At 46.5% G+C, this 22,674-nt stretch overlaps 4 protein-coding genes across 6 annotated transcripts; all 4 read left to right on the plus strand.

The window, feature by feature from the left end:
- Positions 1-205: 205 nt before the first annotated feature.
- Positions 206-3,346, plus strand: LOC109781917 (uncharacterized). 2 transcript variants are annotated; one of them, XM_040388820.3, is made up of 3 exons: positions 206-1,527; positions 2,425-2,518; positions 2,866-3,346. In XM_040388820.3, exons 1-2 carry the CDS (start codon positions 324-326, stop codon positions 2,472-2,474), a joined length of 1,254 nt encoding a protein of 417 aa, XP_040244754.1. In that variant the 5' UTR covers positions 206-323; the 3' UTR covers positions 2,475-2,518; positions 2,866-3,346. The 2 variants fall into 2 exon arrangements, with proteins under 2 accessions (XP_040244754.1, XP_020196093.1); XM_020340504.4 differs by lacking the exon at positions 2,866-3,346 and having other exon boundaries at positions 2,425-2,835.
- Positions 3,347-5,004: 1,658 nt separating this feature from the next.
- LOC109781909 (uncharacterized) lies at positions 5,005-8,690 on the plus strand. Of its 2 annotated transcripts, none has more exons than XM_040388821.2 (3): positions 5,005-6,450; positions 7,516-7,598; positions 8,351-8,690. In XM_040388821.2, exons 1-2 carry the CDS (start codon positions 5,039-5,041, stop codon positions 7,568-7,570), a joined length of 1,467 nt encoding a protein of 488 aa, XP_040244755.1. In that variant the 5' UTR covers positions 5,005-5,038; the 3' UTR covers positions 7,571-7,598; positions 8,351-8,690. The 2 variants fall into 2 exon arrangements, with proteins under 2 accessions (XP_040244755.1, XP_040244756.1); XM_040388822.2 differs by having other exon boundaries at positions 8,370-8,690.
- Positions 8,691-18,440: 9,750 nt separating this feature from the next.
- LOC141022546 (uncharacterized) lies at positions 18,441-19,457 on the plus strand. Its single transcript, XM_073498804.1, has 2 exons — positions 18,441-18,528; positions 18,628-19,457. The coding sequence occupies exons 1-2, from the start codon at positions 18,465-18,467 to the stop codon at positions 19,455-19,457; spliced, it is 894 nt and encodes a 297-aa protein (XP_073354905.1). The 5' UTR covers positions 18,441-18,464.
- A 298-nt stretch (positions 19,458-19,755) lies between these two features.
- LOC141022547 (uncharacterized) lies at positions 19,756-21,399 on the plus strand. The gene has a single exon (XM_073498805.1). It carries the CDS (start codon positions 19,756-19,758, stop codon positions 21,397-21,399), a length of 1,644 nt encoding a protein of 547 aa, XP_073354906.1.
- The last annotated feature ends 1,275 nt before the right edge of the window (positions 21,400-22,674 follow it).

A 22,674-nucleotide genomic window follows, 5' to 3' on the forward strand; every position in this document is an offset into this window, starting at 1 on the left:
CCTTCTTGAGTTTTCTTATTGATGAGTGCCCCCAATTAATTTTTAGTCTGGGTCCGCCCCTGATCCGATACTACATGGCATGTGAGGCATCACCTTGGGGCTACGCAGGCCATGCCCTTGCAAGTTCAAATTCAAAACCAGGGAGAGTTTAAACCTGTACTAGACATGTAGCGTACGAGATACGCAACGCTTTCTTTTGCCTTTGTCAGACAGACCTGCCGTCTACAGTGCGTGCTGCACAGCTGTTCGCTGCCAGGAGCAGTCGTCCACAGTACCCAAACATCCATCGGACCGCCTCCCACCAAGCTCCAGGACACCCCGCAATGTCGCTCCGGCGGCGCCTCCCAGGCCTCTCCGCCAACCTCCGCCGTTCCCTCTCCACCGCCGCGGCCTCCTCGCAGTCGCACCCGCCATGGGCGATCATCGACGGCACGTCGATGGTCGACAGATCGTCGTCGGCCCCGGTGGCGTGCTTCCGCCCCGTCCAGCCTCCGGGCGTCTCCGACTTCACGGCCCCGGCGCACCTCCTCAGCCCCAGACCACGCCCCGCCGCTCCCGACAGCAACGTCGTCCAGTCCCTCTTCGGCAGCGTCGGCGCCGTCAGCGGCGACGGCCACCTCCTCCTCACCTACCACGACCTCCGGGCTGAGGGCCCCTGCACCAAGTGGGATTTCGCGCAGGACCTCGAAATCCAGCGCTTCGTCTGCAACCCTGTCAGCGGCCAGATGCTTCGCCTGCCCGACATCGGCCGCTCCAGGAGGACCCTCGTCGTCCACCACATGGGCCTCCTCACCCAGGGCGCCGGTGGCGGGCCGCCTGGCAGGTTCGCCGTCGCCGATCTCCTTTCCCATGGCGCCATCATTCCGCGGTTTCTCTCGGAGGAAGGGGAGTGGAGGACGGTGATTCGGGCCACACCATCCTTACGGCTGCCGCGCCTGATGGAGGTGAACCAGGAGACGGTTGCCTTCGGCGGCCGCCTGTGGTGGGTCGACCTCACCCTGGGCGCCATCTCCGTCGACCCGTTCGACGACCGGCTGGAGACCCGCTTCGTCGAGCTGCCGAGCGGCAGCGTGCTGCCTGCGCGCGCACCTACAGACAGCCAACAACATTTTGGGGACAGGCGTAGAGCTGCCGATGACCAGAATCTGTTCATGCGGGAGGTGGCCAAGCACCGGCGCATCGGCGTCAGCGAGGGGAGGCTGCGCTATGCCGAGGTGTCTCCTCACGACCCGTTCGTGCTCAGCTGCTTTGCGCTCGACGACGAGGGCAGCTGCTGGACGCTGGAGCACCAGGTGGCGCTCAAGCAGGTCTTGGCTGATGGAGGCTACCCGTCAGCGGCGCCACAGATCGCCGTGCTTGACCCACTTCACACCAATGCCATCTACCTCAAGGTCGGTGAGCACCTCGTCGTCGTGGACATGCGCGATGGAAAGGTGATTGGGGCATCTCCGCTTCAAGAGCAATACTTCTCTCTTGTGTCATGTGTGCTTCCACCATGGCTTGGATCAAGCCGAATCCCTACGCCAGGTATGTATTAATGTATGTAACACCAGCTTGTTTAATCTATGTAAGTTTCAGTTTGTATTTGCTCGTGCATTGCTTAAGTGTTGTGTGCTTGGAGAGAATTTTGCGATTTGTTCATCATAATGTGGAAACATACAAAGGGATGAATGTTGTGATTGGAAACTAATGTGGGACGCATGTCATAGATGGTAGTGATGAATTTAGCGTTGCCACTAATATTACAAACTTTAGATTGCAACAGACTTGGATATATTGGTTCTACTGATCTACTGAGACCGACTAGGATATACTGCAGTTTGTTAGAAGATGTATGCGTGTTATGTGTTAGGCAGTGGTTCATACTAGCGAGTGTGCTTCATGTTCCCTTCAGCCATGCATGCTCCTGTTATTTATCGAAACGTGTCGGATTAGGTGAGCAGAATGGTACATTTCCCTGAAGATTGAAGGAATTCTGTTCGCACGACTAGCTAGCAGCAGTCTCCTTCGGCGACCTGTTGCAGTTAAGGACGATGTCTAAACACACATACATGGTTCAGCTGTTTGGTTTCTGAATTTGAAATTTACACTACATGTTATTTCTACATCCCTATAATTTAGTTCAGAAGATATCTTAAGGATGTTGTCTTCACCTCATGACTCTTGTGCACCTCTTTTTACTGAACTGACTACCCAACTTTTGGCTTCTAAATAAATTGTGTTCCTCTGATCAGTGTCAAGCTATATGTGAGCAGTGCAGTAAACTGTGCTAAATTCTTGTTAACTTGTTCTATGATCAGTCATTTCCGCCGGCTCATTTTTTATAAGCAGTGTATAGTTTATATTGTTACAAATTGTTCTAGGTTAGCATAAGTTGTATCTGTCCTTGAAGTTCTTGTACCTTGACAGGGATTTTTTTTCCAGGCAAGAAGGATGACATGGAAGCGACAGATGATCTGGTTAGCTGCATCTAGAAGTGGTGAATGAGTATCAATCTTACCAGCTTATGTATCTCTGGGTGGGTACTATCTTATAGTCTCTTATCTAATGCTTCTTTGCTGATCCATTATTAGTATTGTACATTCGTTTTGTGAGTACTCAGGAGTCAGGATGCTTTGTGCTTCCTTGTTGTAATGATGACCACTCTTTTCGTTTTCTTGCAATATTACCAACAATTCTGGAAAGTTTTAAACTGAGGCTTGTTATTTGCAAACAAATGATAATTATGTAATTTGCTGCTATAAGTTTCACTTGTGGATGTGAGATGTATAAATGGACTATAACGGCACTTGTGTTCATTCAGCTTTTTGTTTTCATTTTCCATGTTGAGTCAAACGCCCCTCATATTTTTATCTACCTTTTCAGGTTCTGGAACTAATCGATGCAAGGGTTGTGCTATTAGGAAGCTGATGGTGGTTTGGAGAAAATCTGGAGAAGTTCGGGTTTATTGTTTGTTGATGAAGTATCTCATTTAGTGGGAAATCTATCACTAATAAGCTCACATAACCACACTTACTTTTTTAGCGGGACACATAGCCACACTCAAGTTTGGCGCCTATAAACCTAAGGTTGCCAGCACCGGAGGCCCATGCCCCCCTCATCTAAAAAATATCATGACGTCTACATTGCAACCCTAAACTAACCACAAGATTTAAGATTCAACCCTCAACTATAAAAACGGCCATTCTACACCATGAACTAACCACCTAGTTCGGGAATCAACCCTCCATCGGGTTTTGATTCATTTGAGCGATATTGACCGCTGATTGGCCATTGACATGTCACCTTTTGACCCCCTCCTTACATGTGGGACCCACATATAGGGAAAAAGAAAATAAAAAATTCCCAATTCTCTATCTTATATCTCTCTCGCTGCATTGATTGCTGCTCAATTCCCCCACCGCCGCACTCCTCGCCATCGCCCAGCCTCCAATCTTCTTCCTTCTCGTCCAACCGCCCGCCCACCTCCATGCGCCATCGCTCCTCCATCCTCCTTGCCGTTATAGCACCCCGATCCAGGGGGAGCGCCGCCACAACACCACTGTTGGCTGAGCAGTGAACACGCGCGACAGGTGTTGCTGTCCTTATGGCGCCAAAAGGGAGGGGGATCTACTCAGGCGCGTCATCGCTTCATCGAGGTCGTCAGGGAGCAGTGCGTCTGGCCCCGCCTCCATCCCATCCTAGACCAATCGAGCCCGTGACGCCTAACCGGAAAGCTTACTACCGGTGTGCTCTTCTGTAAAGAAGAAGGGGAATGGGTCAACGAGGTCATGAGAGACCTATGGGTGAGAGGAATCGATTTGGCACTGCCCAGTGACCGGTCAAAGCGGTCAAAACCACTCAAATGAGTCAAAATCAGATAGAGGGTTGATTTCTGAACCGGATAGTTAGTTGGGGGTTTAGAATGATTGTTTTTATAGCTGAGGGTTGAATATCAAACCATGTGGTTAGTTCAAGGTTGTGATGTGGACTTTTCTCAAATTATATTGTGCAATTTTAAATCCATTTTCATATTTAAATCACTGTGATCGAGACCAATCTAGTGCCCAGTTTATGGAAATGAATCACTACAGAATATGAAAAAGATCTGACGTGTCATTTATAAAGTTCTTGGATTTTCCCACTACTGGTCAAACATATAGGTTCAGCAACAAAATTTAGTACAAAAACATGTGATTTATTGAAAAGTTTTTATATTTCTATATTCCTAACTACCTAGTGCCTAAGCTTCAACACAAATACTATGGCCGTTTTTGGTACCGCGTCCCTCCCAGTCAGGCAGAGGGGTGTGTGTGTGTGTTGGGGGGGGGGGGGGGTTGTTTGGCTGCGTGTGCCGCATGGAAAACTAGGCTCACAAGATATTCAAAGAACCCCTCAGCCAAGCTCTGGGGGATCATCTGAATCAGTTTTTTCCTCATATGCAGGCTCGTTGCAGTGTAATTTACACGAAGCATGTTGAGTTTTGGTGGGCAAGCAAACGTGGTTGAGAGGCTACATTACCTCAAACAGACTCCACTAGGGCCAGGCTCTAGGGAGACAAAAAATGGCTGCAGGGAACCAAACATGGCCTATATATTGCTTGTGGCTTGTGTTGTCCAAAAGGGGCGATGTTGGTTGTAGCTAAAACCCTACTTGTAGCATGGGCTAACCGAATTCTCTGATTTTGATGTCAAATGAAGGAGAGAAGTGGGGAATGCCCGGTACGTCGGATAGACACATAGAGACCACTCCCACTCCCCCCCCCCCCCCCCCCCCCCCCCCCCCCCCAAACCCTCCCCTCTCCACAGAGCGGACGGTCCAAACGAGCTCGAGCGGAGTGGCACAACAACACAACAATCCATTCATGGCTTGCATCGACCTGTTTTCAAATTGGAAAATGGGGAACGTTTTTGGATTCAAAATTTCAAATTGACACAATTCACACACACACACACACACACACACACACAGCCTGGTCAAAAAGGAGGGAAAAGACCAAGACCAAGAGCAAAAAGGAGGGCACGCAAGTCGCAGACAGGTCTACAGTCTCCAGGAGCCAATGAGCACGCAACCTCTACACCCCTGCACACTGCAGCGTACAGGCTACGCTCCAACGGACCGCACCAAGCTCGAGGCCGCCGCCGCCATGCCCCTCCGGCGCCTCCTAGGCCTCTCCGGCCGCCTCCGCCGCCCCCTCTCCACCGTCGCCTCCTCGCACCCACCGTGCCACCACACCCTCTCCACCGCCGCCTCCTCGCACCCACCGTGCCCCGCCCTCTCCACCGACGCCTCCTCCTCGAACCCGCCGCGGCGCCGCACCCTCTCCACCGCCGCCTCCACGCTCCCACCATGGGTCATCATCGACGGCAGGTCGCCCGTCGACGAATCGTCGTCGGCGCCGGGCGCGCTCTTCCGCCCCGTCGACCCTCCGCGCGTCTCCAGCATCTCCGTCCCGGCGCACCTCATCAACGCCAGGGAGCGCCCCGCCGCCGACAGCAGCGTCGTCCAAGTCCTCGGCGGCAGCGTCGACGCCGCCAGCGCCGACGGCCACCTCCTCCTCACCCACTACGACATCCTCGGGCCCGAGGGTGACCGCGAGTCCTGGAACCTGACCGCCGACATGGAGGCCGAGCGCTGCATCTGCAACCCCATCACCGGCCAACTGCTCCGCCTCCCGTACCCCGACGGGTCCAGGAAGAGGCTGGAGTACCACCACATGGGCCTCCTCACCAAAGCAGGTGGCGGCGGCGTCGGCGGGGACGCGCCTCACCGGTTCGCCGTCGCCGAAATCGTGCACCAGCGTGACCGCGTCATCGACCGGTTTCTCCCGGAGATTGGCAGGTGGGAGTTGGTGCTTGGCCTGCCGTGCAAACCGCCGCTCAAGTGGGTAATGGAGATGAACCAGGAAACGGTGGCCTTCGGCGACCGCCTCTGGTGGGTCGACCTCACCCGCGGCGCCATCTCCGTCGACCCCTTCAGCTACCGGCCGGAGTTCCGCTTCGTCGAGCTGCCGGAGGGCAGCAGCCTCACGGACTTCCTCGCACAGTTCAAAGAAGCCCCCACCGCGACGTTCATGAAGGAGATGGGCAAGTACCGGCGCATCGGCGTCAGCGAGGGAAGGCTGCGCTACATTGAGGCTTCTCTTCACGACCCGTTCCTGCTCAGCTCGTTTGTGCTCGACGACGAGGGCAGGAGCTGGACGCTGGAGCGCCAGGTGGAGCTCAGGCAGGTGTTGGAGGATGGAGGCCACCCGTGCGAAGAGGGGAAGAGGCCGCCGCAGATCGCCGTCATCGACCCGCTCAACGCCGATACCATCTACATCACCGTCGGCGAGCAGAAGCACATCGTCGCCGTGGACATTTACCAAGGCAAGGTGATCGGGAGCTCTCCGCTTCAAGACGGATACCGTTCGCTTGTACCATGTGTGCTTCCACCCGCGCTTGGATCAAGCCAGATCCCTACCTACGGCAGGTAATCCATCACCTCCTTGTTCTGATTGAGGCTTGTGCATTTCAGATAGAAAATTTGTCTGCGAGTGCTGATTTGTTGGTAGGATTGGTGCTATTGATCTGCTTACACCGTCTTACTGTAGATTGAAATTAAGTTCTCCGTTTGGTAGTAGCGTTCACTCAAGCAAGTGCACATCATCTTTCTATTTGTCATTTGTGCTTGCTCCTGTTCTTTTTTTTTTAGAAAAGGGCTTGCTCCTGTTCTTATTTTCTCAGATTGTTTTCGATACTAGATGATCACAATGGCACATACTCTTTTTTAGGGCTAAATAATGTATGTTTCTTTTTCGACAGAAGGAGCTCAAAGCTCCCAATTTCATTGCCTGAAATTGATAAACAGTTAAATAATGTATGTGCGCCCATGAACTATGTTCACTCACAGAACGACATATCTATGCATGTTATTTCAATCATGTATTTCAAAATGTACAGTGTTTCACAACTACATTATATATTCATGAATCCATCTCTCAATAATCTTGTTCAGAAAGGTACCTGAAAGGTTGTTGTTTTTACATAAGCACTCCTGTGCAATTTATTTAGTTAACTGACCACCCAAGTTTTGTCCTCTGAATAAATTAAATCCCCTGCTGGTCACAGGCTATGTGTTACCTGTGGTGAACTCTTCATGTTCTGTTGTAGTATGTTTTCAGTTCTGTTCCCTTCCCTGTCACAAATTGTTATCAGCAATTCATACTGTACGTAAACCATGAAGCTGTGATGTTTCAGTTCTGGATCTTTTCTTTAGTAAGGAAGGGCATCTGAAGTGAAACAATTAATCCCACTTTGACAAAAGATGCAAATCATGTTAATGTTATGATGGTGGTAGCAATTTGATGTTGCGGTGTGGTGCATGGTCTGGACATATGCTACCAGTATTATTTCTGAACTTTGTTACTAGTAAAGAAATAACCAGTCTAAGGCAGCACCAATGCTTCTTTTTCATAATTATGTTGATATATCTAATTGCCCAAACGTAATGCAGAGTTGCAACTTAAAGTTAGGCTGATGTTTTCTCCCATTGTAGGAACCCTCTCCATGACTTCAAAATGGTCACTGGGCCATCATCAACGCCATTTTAGCTAGAATTCTTCTGAGAAAGTACTCAAGGTATTTCTCATCAGAGTAGATCTTGATGTAGTTTTTTCCTGTTTTACTATATCATGATGTAGCTTTTCTGTTCAAGAAATGTAATAGTCTTTGGGAGCATGCTAAAATGAAAACAATCTATTACTCTTTGGATATTTACTCTGGTGTTGGTAATGTTGAAGAGTGTTAGCAAAACCTCGGCCTCGTGTTGAACGGCAGCCGTGTTGTCAAGTGACTACAGCTTATATGTGGCTTCGCCACTAAATGGCATCACCATGATGATGGTCCTGCCCGCACCCGTAGACCGCATATTTTGCGGTACAGTAGAGGAAGGGAGCACCGCCGACGTGATTTGCATGAATGTCGTACCTCTGGAAGACGATGCCGATGTATTTGCATCTGAAACACTTGAACTACCATTCTTAGCCTACTTATTCTTCGCTCATCACGCTCATGGTTCCCGTGGTACTGCTGCTAGTCCCAAAAGGGGCAATAGTGCAATATAGAGAGGACAAAGAATACATAAGAAGATGCAAACACAGACTCTGTACAAAGCTTTACATTGTTTTAGTACATCCATTAGAACGATAAAGGAAAAGGCATTTTCCATTTCTTGGGCCTGCAGCTGGTGCTTTTTAAACCATTTGTTCCAAGAGGTCCTTTTGGGGTGTATATATTGCTCGGGTAATTGACTGATTCTATGTGTTCTCACTGACTGCACTGTGAGGCTTAGTAGTTTGTTACTGATGATATTCCTACTGATACTTACGTAGGTATCTACCGTTTTGCTAGGCCGGGAGCTGAAGACAGGAAGAAGAGGCAACACTGAGACGCACATTCAGTTATTTAAGGGAGGAGTCTACATTCAGTCATTATCTTGCCAATGCAATTTTAGTTATTCTCATAACGTATTTACAACTTGGTGATGCAACTGGCTATATATATAAGCCGTACTGTATTGGTGATGAAGAGATGCGAAAGGAAACTAGAAAGGCATCAACTAAGTAATTTCCCTAGAGTAGTTAGCTGTAGTTTAGTGGTAGTGGGTATATTTTCTTCAGTTATCCCTGGACACTTGACAGGTACTGTAGGACGCATCGACGTTCTTTTGGAGCGAGCTCGCTTCTAGCTATATGTGTATATATATATATATATATATATATATATATATATATATATATATATATATATATATATATATATATATTGTGTTGGTGATGAAGAGATGGGAAAGAAAACTAGAAAGGCATCAACTAAGTAATTTCCCTAGAGTAGTTAGCTGTAGTTTAGTGGTAGCGGTGCTACCTTCTTCGGTTATCCCTGGAAACTCGACAGGTCATGGCTGTTGGAAGAAGCTAAGCTAGAACATCAGTTAACAGCAACACTTCTGGGACGCGTCGACGTTCTTGTTTCGATCTTTTGGAGCAAGCTCGCTTCTAGTTGTACAGTTACAAAGAAGAAACTCTAGAGCTAAGCTACACCAGCAGTACAGTTACAAAGAAATTACAACAACAGATGCCGCAGGGACTATCGGAAAGAAAGAACCCAAGCCTCAAAGGAATTATACCACTCCCCCTTAAATAGCTCCCTGAATAAGCCATTTGATTTCTTCTTCGAACATTGCGCTACTAGTGTATAAATAAATTAGGCTGGATGGCTTTGAAGATGTATTCACTCCTTGTGCTCCAAATAGCCATGTGACAAGAGTGATAATCTCAAGCAAAAACTGGCTTTAAGAAAGAGATAAATGTGATTGATTTGTTCCCTGATAGAGGCAGCCAAACACAAGTAGACCCAACAAGCAGCTGCAGATTGACAGTGGAGGAATAGTTGAACTCTAGTTTCCAAAGCAACGCAAGTAAAATCGGGTATGAATAACTAAATCCACTGTCATATATGAATGAATATGTAGGAAGAACAAAGAAAATCTATTAATACTATATAAATATTGTCAAGTAAAATTACGGTACCCTTATACTCCCTCCAGCAGAGATGGAATACCACTAAAATCTGACCCTTCACTTATAAGGGTAGTTTAGTCTTTTCTCTTCTGAATTAGGTCCTTCTCTGATTTCTAATCAGATAACCGTCCTATCACCAACGCAGCGGCCATCACATTAGAGCAGATATATCTCTATGACGACCGCGCCATTGCTGCCTAGCATCGATATTCGATCGAGAGCGATTGGATAGCAGTTACCGATCAAGGAGAACCTGGCTACATGTTCTCGAAAACCACATAAAATCTCTAACATGTATAAAAAGGAAATTAAAACATAAATATACATTGTTGTTGCATACACGCAAGAGATATCAGCCTCGCAAGAAGTTCGCTCAACACTTGATCCGTTCGTCAGAGTCTAATCAAAGCAGTTGGTCCCCATCCTTCCATCTTGAATCCAGTTGGTCAAATCAGCTGCACATTTGTACATCTGCAGTGCTGACGTGATAGATCTCTGACTAGTTTGATGATCCTGCCTCGCCCTAGTTATCCTGCTTCAGCGCGGGTGAGTTTCCAATTGAACGAGAAAGATGGCTCTCGCAAATCATATGTGCGGCGGTGGCGGCGGCGCCGCCCAGCCCTGGTCGGCGACCTTTCCCAGTTGATGCCATTCCAACAAGTTCGTGGCCCAATGGCCGTCTCTCTTGTACGCAGGCTGACCACACTGCCGCCGGCGCCTATTTGAGAGAGGAATTAGGGTTCTAGCGATCGAGTCAAATATCAGCCGTGATGCACTGATATGAGAATAAAATATGAATTAGTTTACCTTTTTACCCCAAGCAGAAGGTACTCCCTTGTTTTTTTAGTTAGTACTCCCTTGTACACACGTTGGAGTACCAATAGACATCAATCGTTGGATCAAGAGAAATGAATGGCTCACATTCATTTAGGGGTACTGTAAAGGAGCTCCCGTAAAAAAGCTCATATTATTAGCCGCTGTTGTCACGTACACCCACTGCAGCCTCCTCCTCCTCCTCCTCCTCCATCTTCTCCTCGCCCTCGTCTTCATCATCTGCAGCCACATCAATATCTACCTCTTCCTCATCCTCGTCGTAATCGTCTTCATTGTCAGATGGAAAATCCGTCCACCCGGGTTTATTAATTTGCAAATTCGCTCATCATCATCATTGTCGCTATAATCATCATCCCAACCATCGTAATCAAGTGGTCGGCGAATTACACGTCTTGCAATGGTGACCAGAGGCCTTCCGTCTCCATCCAACCCTAGGTCAAAGGGGATGAGGTCCTCCGCCTTGCTGATGCCATAGAGCTTGTCTCCATGGAAGGCAATGTCAACGATATAAACATATGGAACTGTCTGTGGTTCGGGCAGCCACACGCCCTTTCCTGGCAGGATCACGATGAGTGGATGGTTCTTGTTGGTGGTGACAACTGCCATGAAGTCATGGGCGGTGGACTGCATCCGAAACTTGCTGATGCGGTAAGCGCGGTGGAGGACCTTGTCCAACTCTATTAGAGGAACACCCTCTCCAGAGAAGATATTGTGTAGAAAATAGTTGTCGATGAGGTGGTGGTTCTGATGGTAGATGCCGTAGAGTAGCCACTCGTTGGCAGAGCCGTAGAGATGAGCATTGTCCGGCATGAAGGTGGGGTATTCCGAGCAACTGTCCGTGGGTGTGATGGCTTCGCCGTCGGAGAAGACGATCCATGGTAGCTGGGCTGCCTGGGGCCATGGCGTCGCACGGCGGAGTGCCATGAACGGCACACGGCGCGGCAGCGGGCACGGTCGGCGGGGTTAGGGAGGCCCGCGACGACAAGGTCTAGGAGATCCGGCGGGAGGTCCGCCCACGACTCCATAGGAATCGATCGTTGATAGGTTGTACCAAAAGTGGGGTACTTATTGTAGTCTTGCACCGGTACTTATTGTAGTCTCGCACCGTACGTAGGTAAGTACGGGCAGAGACAGAGTCATGCACGTCGCCGGCGGCCAAGCGCCAATCTCTTGTAGGAGTAGTCTCTACTCCTAATGTCTCAGTTGGTAGTCCGCGTTTCGGGTTTTATTTTCGTCCCACCTAATACGGTCTTTTTTGGTACTTCTTTGGTACTTGCTCCCACCTCCCGCTCAGCCGCAAAAAACCCGAAGAAAACCCCGCGATCGAGTCCCGCAGACGCCCAACCTCCCGTCGTAATTGTCTCAGTTAATTAACCAGCGAGGAGAAAATAAAACACCGAGCACAAACCGGCAAAAATCAACCAGGGAAAAAAAAACGCCCGACAGTGCGTCCTCGAGCGAGGTCTCCTGTCCCTCTTGCGAGGAACAGTCGCCGCGACACTGCCCTCCTTCGCCACGCCGCCGCCCTTCCATCCCGCCGACGCGTAACTCGCACATCCCGTGCAGGCCCCTCCGCTGATCGCTTCCAGGATCCGGCACCGATCCCTTCCAGGACCCGTCGCCGCCGCCAGATACACTCACTCCAGGTATCACAGATCCGCCGCCAGCCATCATATGAATAGAGATTTACATCAATCGCATTTCATACACCCACCCCATGAGATCTACATCCATCACAGGCACCACGTATAATAATGTACAGCCATCACATACATTACATGCATCACAGGACGTCTCCCCATGGACGGAGCCTGCATTTAATCATTCTCAATATTTACTTTCTAACAGAATAAATATTTACTTTCTAACAGAATACAGGGCCATGGAAACTTGGCTTCCAGACTCTTGCCTTTATTTGCAACTGCAAAACCCTTTGCATCGAAACCTCTTAGTTCGCCAATTGCTGAAGGTGGAAGATCTTTTATCGAATCTTGTGTGAATGAAAATGCAATGATGGAGAGAAAATCTTGTGCCAAATACTAACAAGTGTAGCATGTAAACAGACCCTGCGCAATGAAGGCTTCAACTCAGGCTGTAGATCCAAAATGACTAATATATTACATCCCTAGATGATCAGGCCTATATCTAGCTTTGCCCCTGACAACCAACTAAACCAGTGAATTACTCTAAATTAATGGAGGAAATGAACACATGCATCAAGTAAAAATGTAAACTAAACCAGTGACTTACTCTAAATCAATGGAGGAAATGAACACATGCATCAAGTAAAAATGTAAACCATATTCCCCTTGTCTAAAAGTGCAGACTGACTCTTACCAGCCTTGGGGCCATTAGGTATGACAGAGTGATGGACTTCTCTGGTGGAATCTCTGCCTTTGTGCTCCCCATGATGAGAAGGCAGTCTCCAGATGTCACAGCCTTCACCTTGCCCCTTAGCCATCCTGAAGCCCCTGTGCTTGCTGCCATGATAGCACCTATATTTGCAATCAAAAGGAAACATAACTTCATTAGCTGTGAAGTCAAATTTAGTTCAGTCCTCCATATAAATCGACAATTCTTCTGTTAATACACGCATTTTCCATAATTTTCTTTGCATTTGGATTTCACAGGCCATAGGTGGCTAGAAGGAAAGAAAAACATGACCGGTCACATGTGGACTAAAGATAATTTTCACATGCACAAATTACTGGGAAAGAACGTCACTTCGCATGGATGAAGACATGATAATCTGCATGTTTTGAAATTAAAGAAAACAACACCAGTTTTATTAACTAGAAATAAGATGAGAAAGTAATATCTTAATGAGAAAATAACTTCGGTTACTTTGTTTCATTTTCAACACCCATCTGGAAAATGGGACAGGGCTGAGGCATATTGATCTACAAATATATATTACTTCGTTAGGGCCTCATGTTAGGGCTGAGGCCTATTTCTAGATGTACAAACATTTGCAAAACTGAGAATGCAAGCATGCTTAAACAAGGATTTATCAGCATCATGTAAGGAATTGAAATAATATAATCAGGAACATGTCACCACCTCTAATCAGGAACAATGATGGACTTGAACTGCAACTCTTGAGCTATAGGGCCTCTCAACAAGCCCCAGCATATGAGAATGGACCCTACAGATGAGTTGGTCCATAAGTAATTATGCTTTAAGTTTATGATTAATTACAAAGGAGCTATTGATTACCTGAAGCCCCAGCCTTCACCTTGCCCCTTAGCCATCCTGAAGCCCCTGTGCTTGCTGCCATGATAGCACCTATATTTGCAATCAAAAGGAAACAGAACTTCATTAGCTGTGAAGTCAAATTTAGTTCAGTCCTCCATATAAATCGACAATTCTTCTGTTAATACATGCATTTTCCATAATTTTCTTTGCATTTGGATTTCACAGGCCATAGGTGGCTAGAAGGAAAGAAAAACATGACCGGTCACATGTGGACTAAAGATAATTTTCACATGCACAAATTACTGGGAAAGAACGTCACTTCGCATGGATGAAGACTGGATAATCTGCATGTTTCGAAATTAAAGAAAACAACACCAGTTTTATTAACTAGAAATAAGATGAGAAAGTAATATCTTAATGAGAAAATAACTTCGGTTACTTTGTTTCATTTTCAACACCCATCTGGAAAATGGGACAGGGCTGAGGCATATTGATCTACAAATATATATTACTTCGTTAGGGCCTCATGTTAGGGCTGAGGCCTATTTCTAGATGTACAAACATTTTCAAAACTGAGAATGCAAGCATGCTTAAACAAGGATTTATCAGCATCATGTAAGGAATTGAAATAATATAATCAGGAACATGTCACCACCTCTAATCAGGAACAATGATGGACTTGAACTGCAACTCTTGAGCTATAGGGCCTCTCAACAAGCCCCAGCATATGAGAATGGACCCTACAGATGAGTTGGTCCATAAGTAATTATGCTTTAAGTTTATGATTAATTACAAAGGAGCTATTGATTACCTGAAGCCCCAGCCTTCACCTTGCCCCTTAGCCATCCTGAAGCCCCTGTGCTTGCTGCCATGATAGCACCTATATTTGCAATCAAAAGGAAACATAACTTCATTAGCTGTGAAGTCAAATTTAGTTCAGTCCTCCATATAAATCGACAATTCTTCTGTTAATACATGCATTTTCCATAATTTTCTTTGCATTTGGATTTCACAGGCCATAGGTGGCTAGAAGGAAAGAAAAACATGACCGGTCACATGTGGACTAAAGATAATTTTCACATGCACAAATTACTGGGAAAGAACGTCACTTCGCATGGATGAAGACAGGATAATCTGCATGTTTCGAAATTAAAGAAAACAACACCAGTTTTATTAACTAGAAATAAGATGAGAAAGTAATATCTTAATGAGAAAATAACTTCGGTTACTTTGTTTCATTTTCAACACCCATCTGGAAAATGGGACAGGGCTGAGGCATATTGATCTACAAATATATATTACATCGTTAGGGCCTCATGTTAGGGCTGAGGCCTATTTCTAGATGTACAAACATTTGCAAAACTGAGAATGCAAGCATGCTTAAACAAGGATTTATCAGCATCATGTTAGGAATTGAAATAATATAATCAGGAACATGTCACCACCTCTAATCAGGAACAATGATGGACTTGAACTGCAACTCTTGAGCTATAGGGCCTCTCAACAAGCCCCAGCATATGAGAATGGACCCTACAGATGAGTTGGTCCATAAGTAATTATGCTTTAAGTTTATGATTAATTACAAAGGAGCTATTGATTACCTTAATTATATTGCTTTCAATGAACAACAAGTGTGGCCATCAACTATGTTTCATCCAGGCCTCAAGAACACCACAGCCAGACACAAGTCGGAGGTAACGGTCATTCCATTTTGCGTATGGGTAATGCAAAAAGCAAAGCCGGTGAACATCAACAAGAAGAGGACGTAGCTACAGGTATTAGGCACTGCACCAGGAATACTTGCATTTCTGACAGTAACAATCTTTTTGCATAATGTGTTGCAGGTCAGGCGAGTGGTAAAAATGTTGAAGAATACAGTGCAACCTTTGATACTGAAAAAGATGAAGCTATTTGCGCAACAGAACCCGGTATATAACTGTGTGAAAATTACTGTGAGGTATTGCCTGACGTGCATATCTGACAATGACATGGACCATGCTTAATGTGTTGCAGCCCCTACGAGTGAGACAAATCTGAAAGAATATAATCCAAGCATCTTAACCGTAGCTGCAAATCTTGACCCAATTTACACGACGGAAACAGGTACATGATTGATTGAAGATGTATTTGTTGGTTGCCTGCCTACCAGGCAAACATTGGTTTTGTATTCATGCTGACTAGAACCCTACAGAATGGGTAAGGCCTGGATACCATGCTGATGGTCAAACATTTGCGGCTACGGCTAATCTATCAGTAGATCATGCTATTAATAAGATGCAGCTGCGAGATGATACTGAAGGTATCCATAGGCATGATATCCACCTTCCCAACCGGCGTATTCGGCAGTGGTTCAGTGTGTTTTATTTGTTTTTTGATTTGTACTTATAACATGATGCAGACGACACAGCTTCCGAACTGCTTGAAACTGTTTTTCTAAATAATGAATGCAAAAAATACGCTGAGGAAGCAAGGGAGCAGTACAATGCAAGGAGGCGTGCAGCTTATCAGAAGAATAATAATGAGGATATTGTCAGCTTACAAGATGAGAATCAGCCGGTACTTGCAAAATCAGGTGAGGTTGATGGCTGATCTTAGTTTGATGTGCATACGTATAGTATGCACATGATTCGTTGTATTAATCTATATCCCTGATTATAGATGATATGATGCTCATACTATGTTGCTTATTAGATCATAGGGATCTTATCAACGCTCGTAGGCTGGTGGCTTATCGCAATAACAAGTCAGATGGTTCGGCTAACCAACAAGTCAATGGGAAGTCATCCCGTCGCTAGTCTCTATGTGATATCACAAATGTTCTCGAAGATAGGGAGATAAATAAACCCACACGAGATTATCATGGTTGGTAAATTGATCCACGTCCCATATGCACTGTGTTTGCACGAAGGTAGTCACTTATTACGCAATTTAAATAAGTACTGACCAATCTTGTTGAATCATATAATTCAGCTAGCTCAACATTTCCTGCTACAAGTACGGTCACATCTGGTCTCATTAATGAAAATGAAATACAAGGTAATCATATTTTGCCTACTCATTCAACAATGGCTGGCATGTTTCTGTTATATTCTCTAATTTTAGGGTTTGCCCTGAATGACACCAGATGCAAATGTAATCATGTATGACACCCAAGAAACAGAGCATAAAATGGAAGAAGAACGCAAGAGAGACCATAGAAACGCCCTGAGGAGGGCTTCCTATCGGCGGAAGAAACAATATAATGTTCAAGTTGAACATGCACAGACCATTCATTTATCAGGTAAGCTTATAATGATTTAACCATTATGGTCAGAACCGTCTTAATAATTAAGCATTAATTTGTGTGGACAACTTTGGTTCACCAGGCAACCCCACTAGCTCTAACTATACATCATTCTCGCGTGATGCGCGGACATTTCCTGATACAACTACGGTCTCATGTGGGATCGTTAATGACAACGAGCTACAAGGTAATCAAATTTTGCCTACTCATTCAACAATGGCTGGCATGTTTATGTTATATTCTCTAATTTTAGGGTTTGCCCTGAATGACACCAGATGCAAAGGTAATCATGTATGACACCCAAGAAACAGAGCATAAAACGGAAGAAGAACGCAAGAGAGACCATAGAAACGCCCTGAGGAGGGCTTCCTATCGACGGAAGAAACAATATAATGTTCAAGTTGAACATGCACAGACCCTTCATTTATCAGGTAAGCTTATAATGATTTAACCATTATGGTCAGAACCGTCTTAATAATTAAGCATTAATATGTGTGGACAACTTAGGTTCACCAGGCAATCCCACTAGCTCTAACTATACATCATTCTCGCGTGATGCGCGGACATTTCCTGATACAACTACGGTCTCATGTGGGATCGTTAATGACAACGAGCTACAAGGTAATCAAATTTTTTCCTACTAAAACAGCAATTGCTTGCATCTTAGTGGTATGATCTCTAATTTTCGGGAATGTGTGTAATGGATCCAGATGTGATTTTGAATGACACACAAGAAACAGAGGAAAAAACAGAAGAAGAACGCAAGAGAGACCATAGAAACGCCCTGCGGTGAGCTGCTTATTGGAGGAACAAGGATAAGCATATCAAAGATCAAAACAAACGTCCATCTGGTACTTCAGGTATACGCTTACGTTCAATATCCTTTTCGGAAGCCGGGCCCTACTATTCTAGATGGCACTCCTCCCGTGCCGATAAGTCAAACTGTTCTAACTATGTTTTGAAAATAATATTGATCCAGACGACCTGAATATCCCTAGCGTTACAGAATTAATGAAAGAGGGAGCAACATGTCCCCCTTCAACTTTACACGCGTCTGTCATTCAAGACACTATTCTAGCTAGGAGGCAAAGTGACAATGAGCGGAAACGTAATTCAACAAACGAGCAAAGGGAGGCGAAAAACGCAAGTAGCAGAGCATGCCATCAGAAGAAAAGTGACGAATTAACGGTGGAGGTTAGAGAAACAAAGAATGAAAAAATACGCGTGACTCGCGTGCAGCGCCGCAAAAGCATGTCGGTGATTGAGAAGGGGGAGTCAAGTGCACAGAGGAAGGCCAATTATGAAAGAAGGAAAAAAACACCGTGCAAAGAATGCATCGCAATCCCCCTTACAAACCTTGCAAACTCAACCTCTGAATGGCCCACTTCCCCAAGCCGCGCATCACCCGTCTCTAGGGCCGCAAAAGATGATTCATCTGATGGCGATCCGGGGACGAACATGCCGAGATACTCTGCCAGTGCTGATGGTATGAAATTGCGATTGTCAGTTTCTTATGCTCATTCTCAGCATGTCGTTCTAACATGATCTTGTATGTTCTCGCATTCTGTACGACGACACAATGCAGAAGACATCGATGTATTCCAAAGCGGCACCATGGGCGATGAGCAGGAAGCACACGACTTGATTGATGAGGAGTACTACATGTTTTGCAACGAAGGTATTGCCAACTCTACACTATGACACTGTGGAGCTTTATTGTTGTGTCGTTTATTTTTTATTACTGTTTTGTACGTGATTTTTCAACAAATGCCCGCAGGATCCGATAACGACATATTGGATGATGACGAGGAAGCGAGCATGTATAGCGCTAAACCTAGCGAGATTGATCCATTTGACACTGTCTACTCAAACATTCCAGACAACACTCACATCCTGAAAGTCGACGAAAATTGCAAACACTGCAAGGCCAGAAAGTTTGAGTCTGAGACTGACGGCTTCTGCTGTCGCAATGGCCAGATCGAGCTTAAGCAACCGGAACCAATCCCAGAGCTTATGAGGCTATGGTCCAGCATGGATGCAGATTCTAGACATTTTCGGGAGAACATACGTTTCTTCAACGGGCATTTCGCCTTCACAACCCTTGGGGTCAGCCTTGATGAAAACTACACTAACATGAAGTCTGGGGTGTACACATTCCGAGCACACGGCACCATCTACCACAATGTCCATTCGTTCGGGCCTAGCTCCCGTCCAGAACATCTGCAGTTGTACTTCTATGACGACGACCCTAACCTAAATCATCGTAAGGCGGCCACCAAGCAATTAGACCAGGATGTCGTGAAGAGGTTAGTAGACATACTCAAAGAAAACCCATACTCCCAGCAATTTAGGAGTTTGGGTGCACACAAGGACAACCTCGATGATTATAGGATAGATCTAAACACCGATAAGAGGCTTGACCAAAGAAGATATAATAAACCGGTGTCATCTGAAGTCGCTGCAATTTGGGTTGAGGGCACTGACCTAGCAAAAAGGTTTGACCGCAGGATAACACTTTGTGGTAACAACAACGAAAGGCATAGTATATGTGTGACCTCAGGGGCATATGACCCGTTGTCTTATCCATTATTCTATCCAATGGGTTAGCTAGGTTGGCATCCGAAGCTACCCAAACGTAATGTTTCTTGGGAGGTTGTACAAAATCCTCGTTTGTGTCATGATGACGAAGATGATGCAGGTATGTTGTTTGTGTCCCACTTTGTTACAAATAATTTCTTGTTTTTAAAAATAATGCTCACGCGATGGTACTCAAACATGTGCAGAGGGGAATAGCAGGTTATGCGTCTCCGTTAGAGACTACTACTGTTACATGTTGCAAACACGGCTTGCGATCTTCAATCCAATACTTTGTGGAGCACGCCTACTGCAGCAATGGGCGGTTGACATGTACATCAAGATTGAGAGCTGTCGGTTGAGGTGGTACAGGAAGAACCAGACGCAGATCCGTGCCGATTTGTATAAAGGAGTTGTTGATGCGATCACATCGGGTGAGACGCGAGCAAGCGCTGTTGGGGTAAGAATAGTGCTCCCTGGAACTTACCCTGGTGGCGACCGCGACATGAAGAAGAGACATATGGATGCCATGGCAATTGTCCATACATACGGGAAGCCTGACATCTTCTTGACCATGACTTGCAACCCTAAATGGGAAGAGATAACAAATGAGTTGCTTCCTGCACAGACGGCGCAAGACCGACCTGATATTGTGGCTCGCGTGTTCTATGGCAAACTAGAGGCTATGAAAGATATGTTGCTCAAGAAGATGGTCCTGGGTGTTGTTGTTGCTTATGTTTACGTAGTTGAGTTCCAGAAGAGAGGCCTCCCCCACGCACATTTTTTGTTGATCATGGATTCAACGTATAAGCTTCTTGTCCCAGAGCAGTATGATCGACTCATTTCCGCAGAGCTCCCAGACAAGCAAAAGTATCCTGAATTGTATGCAATGGTGGTAAAACATATGATGCACGGACCATGCGGTGCTCTCAACCCGAAGAATGTTTGCATGCAAGATAATGAATGCAAGTGCAGATACCCGCGGCCGTTTAATGAGAACACGATACAAGGCAAGGACTCATACCCAGTTTATCGGCGTAGAGACGATGGTAGACGCGCTAAGGTTCAAGGGAAAATGTTGGACAACCGATGGGTTGTGCCATATAACCCTTACCTTCTGCGGATGTTTAATTGCCACATCAACGTCGAGGTCTGCTCTAGCATAAAGGTTGTAAAATACATTTATAAGTACATTTATAAGGGCCATGATAAGGCTTCTTTCAGCATCGACCAGCCAGACGCTGATGGTAACATTGATGAGATCAAGAGATACGTTGACGCAAGATGGGTCACCCCTCCGGAGGCTATGTGGAGGATATTTGGCTTCCCACTGTGTGCCAATTACCCGCCTGTCTTGCAGTTGCCTCTTCATCTCCCGAATATGCACAGGGTTGCATTCAATGCACAGGCTGACTTGAAGAATGTTGTATCCTCCGAGAATGCTTCAAAATCCATGTTAACGGAGTATTTCAAGGCAAACGAACTACACCCTTGGGCAAGGCATATATTGTACAAGGATTTCCCCGGAAGCTTCACGTGGGAGAAGAAAAAGAAGATATGGAAGAGGCGGGTGGAGCGTTTTCAACTAGGTCGTATCGTGTCTGCCAATCCTGCCGAGGGGGAGCGATACTACCTTCGTGTGTTGTTGAACCATGTTCCGGGGAAAACATCATTTGAGGACTTGCTCACCGTCGACGGCGTGGTATGTGGGAGCTTTAGAGAGTCCGGTGAAAGGTTGGGACTCATCGAGGCAGACAACACGCTAGATGACTGTCTTACTGAGGCGGAGCAGTGGGCTATGCCATGTTCTCTTAGGAGGCTCTTTGCAACAATCTTGGTGCACTGCGAGCTAGGCGACGTGCGCGGGTTATGGGATAGACACCTCGAGCCTATGTCCGATGACTATCGTCGGACACGCACGTCCCCGAACGAGGTGGAGCAGATGGTGTTGCTTGACATTAGGGGTATGTTGTAGTCTATGGGTAAAGACATTATTGATTTTGCTCTTCCAACGATCGATGATGCATTTGACCCAACCGAGGGCGAGGCCAGAGAGATCATCGAGGAATCAACCATTGAGTTTGACGAAAGTGACACTAAATTGTCATCTTCCCTGAATTTTGAGCAAAGGGCTGCATACGACGAGATACTAGCGGCTGTTGAACGCGGTGATGGGGGTATATTCTTTGTTGATGGCCCTGGAGGTACGGGGAAGACCTTCCTTTACAGGGCGATGCTCGCCAAGGTGAGGCGCGAGGGCAAGATTGCTATCGCTACCGCGACGTCGGGCGTCGCTGCTTCTATCATGCCTGGCGGCAGGACTGCCCACTCGAGATTCAAAATCCCACTGAGTTGTGATGATGGAGCCTCGTGCAGCTTCACCAAGCAGAGTGGGACCGCCAAGCTGCTAAGGATGGCCTCATTGATACTATGGGACGAGGCCAGCATGACTAAGCGACAAGCGGTTGAGGCATTAGACAATAGCATGCGCGACATCATGGGAATACGCGACCGACCCTTTGGAGGAAAGACTGTTGTTTTTGGCGGGGACTTTAGGCAGGTGCTTCCGGTCGTCAGAAGGGGGTCATGGGGCCAGATAATTGATGCAAGCCTCCGAAGTTCTCATCTATGGAAGAGTATGCGGCAGCTTCAGCTCATCACCAACATGAGGGCTCATAATGACAAGTGGTCTGCAGATTACTTGCTCAGGGTCAGTAATGGCACAGAGGAAGCCGACGATCAAGGCAACATACTACTCCCTGATGATATCTGTCTGCCATCTACAGGCGAGGTTGACGACCTGGAGAAGCTGATTGACCACGTGTTTCCGAGTCTAGATGACAACATGGCAGATTCGAGTTACATGACATCTCGCGCAATCCTTTCCACGACAAATGACAACGTCGACAAGATAAACATCCGCATGATAGAGCGTTTCCACGGAGATGAAGTAATCTACCATAGCTTTGACAGTGCGGAGGATGACCCATATGGCTACTACGCTCCTGAGTTTCTGAACGGATTGACTCCCAATGGTCTTCCTCCGCATGCACTCAAACTAAAGCTGAATTGCCCGGTGATACTTCTAAGAAACATTGATCCAGCTAATGGGCTGTGTAACGGGACTAGGCTTGTCGTTAGAGGTTTTGAGAGGAACACCATTGATGCAGAAATCGTGATTGGACAACACGCTGGTAGGAGGGTCTTCCTTCCTCGAATACCTCTGTGCCCATCTGACAACGACATGTTT

The sequence above is a fragment of the Aegilops tauschii genome, chromosome 5, assembly GCF_002575655.3.
Source record: "Aegilops tauschii subsp. strangulata cultivar AL8/78 chromosome 5, Aet v6.0, whole genome shotgun sequence".
Classification (NCBI taxonomy): Eukaryota; Viridiplantae; Streptophyta; class Magnoliopsida; order Poales; family Poaceae; genus Aegilops; species Aegilops tauschii.